Source organism: Neltuma alba, unplaced genomic scaffold (genome assembly GCF_004799145.2).
Source record: "Neltuma alba isolate B1F8T4 unplaced genomic scaffold, ASM479914v2 tig00011320_pilon, whole genome shotgun sequence".
In the NCBI taxonomy this organism is placed as follows: Eukaryota; Viridiplantae; Streptophyta; class Magnoliopsida; order Fabales; family Fabaceae; genus Neltuma; species Neltuma alba.
In genome coordinates, this window is record NW_021636027.1 from 290,725 (window position 1) to 295,939 (window position 5,215).

At 36.6% G+C, this 5,215-nt stretch overlaps 1 protein-coding gene across 1 annotated transcript; it reads right to left on the reverse strand.

The window, feature by feature from the left end:
- Positions 1 to 652: 652 nt before the first annotated feature.
- On the reverse strand, positions 653 to 2,740 carry LOC114711820 (ankyrin repeat-containing protein At2g01680-like). Its single transcript, XM_028896248.1, has 3 exons — positions 2,126 to 2,740; positions 1,148 to 1,817; positions 653 to 1,041 (listed from the first exon to the last, which is right to left on the reverse strand). Exons 1-3 carry the CDS (start codon positions 2,738 to 2,740, stop codon positions 653 to 655), a joined length of 1,674 nt encoding a protein of 557 aa, XP_028752081.1.
- Between the last annotated feature and the right edge of the window lie 2,475 nt (positions 2,741 to 5,215).

The following is a 5,215-nucleotide window of genomic DNA, read 5'->3' on the forward strand; positions in this document are numbered from 1 at the left end:
GAAGATAACAAACGAGAGGCGGGGTGTTTGTTTCATAGCACCTTCGATCTTTTATATAGGTCATGTTAACTGCTTTCCTACTACCATGGAAATTAATTTTAGTTAGTTAAATGTTAAAGATTGTTGTAATAACTTTTCTAAATTACTCTTGATCATAATATAATGACCAGTGAGTAAAAGGCGGAGGGAGTATGTATATCAATTTTGTAGCAGTACTTTTCATCCCAAAGCTCCCAATACTTCATGGGGAGTCAGCAAGTATATTCCAAGAATATTCCCTCATTAATGAATGTGTAACAGAGGAGCTTGGAGTTATTCTAACTTAGCGGGCAAGAGTGTTAGTTTCTACTACCTCTGGTTCTTAATATAAGACCCCATTTGATTTTTATGTTGGTTCTAAATATAAAACCCCAATCCATTTGGTCTCTCACATTTACTCAATTTTTTTCAAGATAGTCCTTCTAATAATTATAGTTTTAGCCAGTATACTTAATTAGTAAGAATATTTTAGACACCTATTTATTACAAATAACTAATTTAACTTCTTTTATTAATTTTCTCAAATTAGTCAATTGGCTCTTATAATTAGAAGCGGAGGTAATATTAAACAATCAGCTCGTTAAGAGATAAATAGAGAAGTAGTGGATACTAATTAAGGATCTTCTTCACTTGAAATTTTATTACATACATATGGGACAACACTAGGGGCAAAAGTGTCAGCTCCACGTGGCATGGAATCTTGCCTCCTTATCTCCTTCGCATGCTCTGTACTGACTTCTCTTTTCAATCCAGTACAGTGAAGAAACAGAGCAGGAGGAACTGCAAAAGCAAGGAGCTGAGGAATGAAGAAATCGACTTCACGGGTTAGCCTGTGGATGCGAAGGAAATTAGAGGGATCCCCGAATTTCTCTTCCAGTTCTCCGGAGCGATAATTATAAAAGCAACTCCTGCATGATCTATTGCTTTTCTCTTGCCGACAACACAGACGGGCATCAATTGGCAGATACAGATCGATCAGCAGCAACTTCTTAACTTCAGCTTCTTGATAATATACTCATAAGATACTTATTTATCAATGACAAAAGCCGGATGCAAGGAAACAGACACATTAGAATGAAATACATCAGAAAAAGCAATGCAAATGCACCGAAAGTGAAGATCCGCAGTTCGGATGCCGAAAGATGTTCTGGGATCATTAAGTCGAGGGCGGCGAGGTATGCAAGTGCAAGAAAGAAGAGTGTGGACAACATGCCAAAGGATAGAACCCACACGACCACACTGTTCTGCAAAGGAACTCCACTTACAAGCAAGAGGGTGACACAAATTGATACAAAAAAAGACGTAGTAATACATTCCACATACAGCCGAAATATTTGTTGGTCATGAAAGGACGAGACTGGTTGTCCGGGACAATACTGATGAAGATCATTAAGGGTGGTGCAGTTGAGGGCGTCAGATGATGATGAATTTGTGGTATTGCCTTGGGATAATAAGCCTTGTTGAATGAAGCCTCCTGGTGGATTAATTAAAGCTTGAAAGGTTACAGTTGTTATGAAAATAGATGCCGCACTCAGATTCCCCCTCACCTCTTCTACAAAATTAGTAGTGTCCCCATACTTCATCCAGCATAGCATCCATTTAACAATCTTCATAAAACAATTTCCTTCCCTGTCATTTTCCAACATGGTTTTTATTTCATCGATTTTCCAGTCTTTTGGACACACATATGTGAGTATATCGTGGGCTGTAAGGCCTTCACTGTTCTGCTGGTTTCTTATTTCTCTTATTTCTGGAATCGACAGCACATACCTGACAGTCTGGATACAAACAAGTTGGCAAGGTATTCGGCTCATTAAATTTCATGCCATTTGTGAATGCGTTGTGTTCATAAATAATTTTGTTCTAAACTCCTAAAAACGTAAGAAAATCAAAACAGATCTATATGTTTCTTCATAACAAGATAAAGTGAATCAACAATCACACAACGCGTGTTTGGAAATATAGAGCTTATACACTAATATTTTCTTCTTGTCATGTAAGTCTCTGGCTACTAAAAATAAAAAGGAACCTGTGACCACAATTCAGAAAAAGAAAAGGAGAGAAGAATAAAGTATATATTATGTACCTCATCTCGCATGTACATAACGGCTAAATGGAGAATGGTGTTTCCCGTATGATTAGGGAGCACAAAGATGGGAGCACGAGGTGCGCCTACAGTGACATTGGCAGTGGCATAGTCCAATTTCACCAATGCTTGCAGAGTCTTGAAATGGTTGTATGTGACACACAAGTGAAAAACACTATTACCTTGTGGGTCAAGACAACCTAGAGAATTTGGCCGCGCTATGACCAACGTTTCCACAACCTCTGTCCTCCCCCTCATAGCTGCATAGTGCAGAGGAAGTCTTCCTTTTCTATCTGCCACCAAGCATGGCTCATCATTAAATTCTAGCAGTATCTGCACGGCCTCCAAGTTATCCTCTCCAGAAGCCAAGTGGAGGGCTGTTCTTCCAGCAGAATCCTTTCTAGTGGCGAGGTCACCATTACGATTTAGAAGAACCTGTGTGAATGAAGCATGATTTAGCAGTGCAGATATGTGCAAGGGAGTTTCACAGCCGTCATCTGGAACGTTGTCAAGGATGGATGCGTTTTGCTGCAACAAATGCTCCAAAGCTTGCACATCCCCACGACGTGCTGCCCGATAGAGGGCACTCATATCTCTCACCAGTTCGTCACTCATTTAGCTATTCGTTTGGTTGTTGGTTACAATGTTCTGTACCATCTATCGCGTTTAGATAATGCTCACCAGCTATAGCGTAGGTACCCTTTATATAGAGATGGCTAGCTTATTATAATCTTGCTCACTTCCTCTTTTCCGTATCATACACCGACATTTTCTGAAGTTTAAAAAAAAAAGCAAATTATAAGAAAAGTATAACATAAAATTGAACTAAACATATTTGGAAAAGGAGCGATATTGTGGTGTCAAATCATACTGGGATATATCAGCAAGCTTTTCAAGCATGCGTGGTTGTGTCTGGCAAGAATTGCATTCCACTGCATTTCTTCATGTTAAATTGTCAGTGGGAAAAGAAGTAGGCAGAAGGAGAAACCACAAATGAAGGTGATGGGATGATTAGAATAAAATGAGAAAAAAGAAGTAGAAAGAGATCCACATCTCTCCAATTACGCCCTTATTGTAGTGATGTCACCGTCACCAGCTAGCCAGCTAGTACGTTGTTGTTTATTTAGACTTTTCACAAAAGACTATGATCAACACTCAGTTTGAAACAACTCGGAAGATGCTCTGAACTTGCATTGAACATTATTAATTAGTTTATAGTTATACGAGAACCATATTCCTTTAGCACAAGAAACAGAGAAGACCACAAGATGTGACCCCAGGGCGGGGACGTCGCCTTCCAACATGTTGGTCCATAGGAATATTCTTTATAAAGGTATGGAAGAATAATTTTGAGATCATTAACCTAAAAAAATGATCCAGTCGTTCTAAAGGAATAAATAATAGTAGTTAGCTCTATATTTGGCCAAAAAAAACCAGTTAGTTGTATGTAAGAAAATGTAAACTGGTTTTCTTAAGATAGCTTGTTTGATCATTTGTATTAAAAACTACTCTTTTGATCCTATTTATATCACTTATAATATGCTTTACCAAAATTAAGAAAAATTTTAAACTTGGTTAATCGTCCCAAAATTTAATGATTTTTCAATCTCATCCCCATTTAAGGTATATGCTTTCTAAAAAATAACAGCTACTGTGCATAATAAATAAAAGAAAATATTATAGGAATACTCCATTATTGATGAAAATATTAATTTAATATGTATAATTAATAGAGATAACTTGGCAGAAAATTATAAATTTGGAATACAAAGATCACTGAGATTTCACATTTAACGTTAAAGCAAATTTTTCAATTATTTCTCTCTTATCATGTGAAGAATATTGAGTATAAAGTATATCTAACGCTTCAAACGGGTCAATGGACAAGGCTTGTGGCCTGTGACTTGAAAAGATTAGGAGCCTTCTTTTATGTCGAATGACGGGACTTTGAGAAGATATCATATTAAGCGCTCCATTAATTACACAAAATAGAATGATGTTGACATAAATATCCCTTGAATGATATTAATATTTATTCTTTAATTTTCAGGTTTCAGTTAACTTAAATGAAACTCTAAAGCGAATTATTAAGAAGCCCTTCTAGTTGTTGTCGTTGTTACTACTCTTCGAGTTAGATACAAGCAGACTTACAGTCTTACGCCAATTCGTTTCATTGTCAAAACTATATTTCTAATTAAAAAACAAGGTCACAGGAATACAATAGAGATCTACACAGGCCAATACAGAACTACACATATTGCGTACATTTTCGTTTGGAGTTCGTCCTTATGAGGATTAACTATCTCGACTTTTCACTTGCTAATCCATTCTTTGAGAATTATTAATTTAATTCCAATTTTTTCTAGGATTAAGTCTTTCAAATTTCTACAACCAAATCCTTGCTGGGATCCGTTTTCCGTGTGTGGAATATGCCTGTGTCTTTATTTGTTTCAGATTTTAAAAAGTAACCTAATATGCAACTCATTAGAGAGTTTTTAGTTTATTTTATTTGAATTCAGAATTTAACATTATACTAGAATTTTGAATCATTAGACTTAAGATTCTTTTCCTTAAAACCAAGGAATCCCACTTCAACAAAATTTATTTAAACCATATATAATTATCTAATGCATTATTCTGTGATTGTAAAACAATACTGCTAACATAATGGACACACTTTATCAAAGACAGCGTAGGTCCCGAATTCGGGACTATTTAATATACTCCGCTGATAAATTTAAATCTAACATAAGTTGCAGCAGATTACTCAATCATTAGGGTCAATATGCTTCAAGTAGTGCCCCGGTCCCCCGCGAGGGGGGGGGGGGGAAGGGTAGTGTCATTTTCAAAATGATTATACTGTGGTGATGATGTAGGCCTAGGTAGCCAGGATCCTATTGTTTATTTCGGAATTTGCCCGCAACCTGCATTACATTTATTAGTTTATAGTTAGACAACATCCCTATTCCTTCCGGACAAGAAAATCCTTTACGATACATCATGACACCCCAAAAAACAAAAGAAAAGAAACTTAAGTGTTAAGTTCTTAAAAAAAAGGGGGGGGGGGATATGACAGCACAAACGTGACTT

Bases quoted from the DNA above. Each gene is read 5' to 3' on its own strand.
- LOC114711820 (XM_028896248.1), bottom strand. From the start codon at position 2,740: ATGAGTGACGAACTGGTGAGAGATATGAGTGCCCTCTATCGGGCAGCA. The intron at 1,818-2,125 runs GTACATAATATA...GTTTGTATCCAG, and splicing joins TTATGTACATGCGAGATGAG to ACTGTCAGGTATGTGCTGTC. The intron at 1,042-1,147 runs GTGCATTTGCAT...TATATTATCAAG, and splicing joins ACTGCGGATCTTCACTTTCG to AAGCTGAAGTTAAGAAGTTG.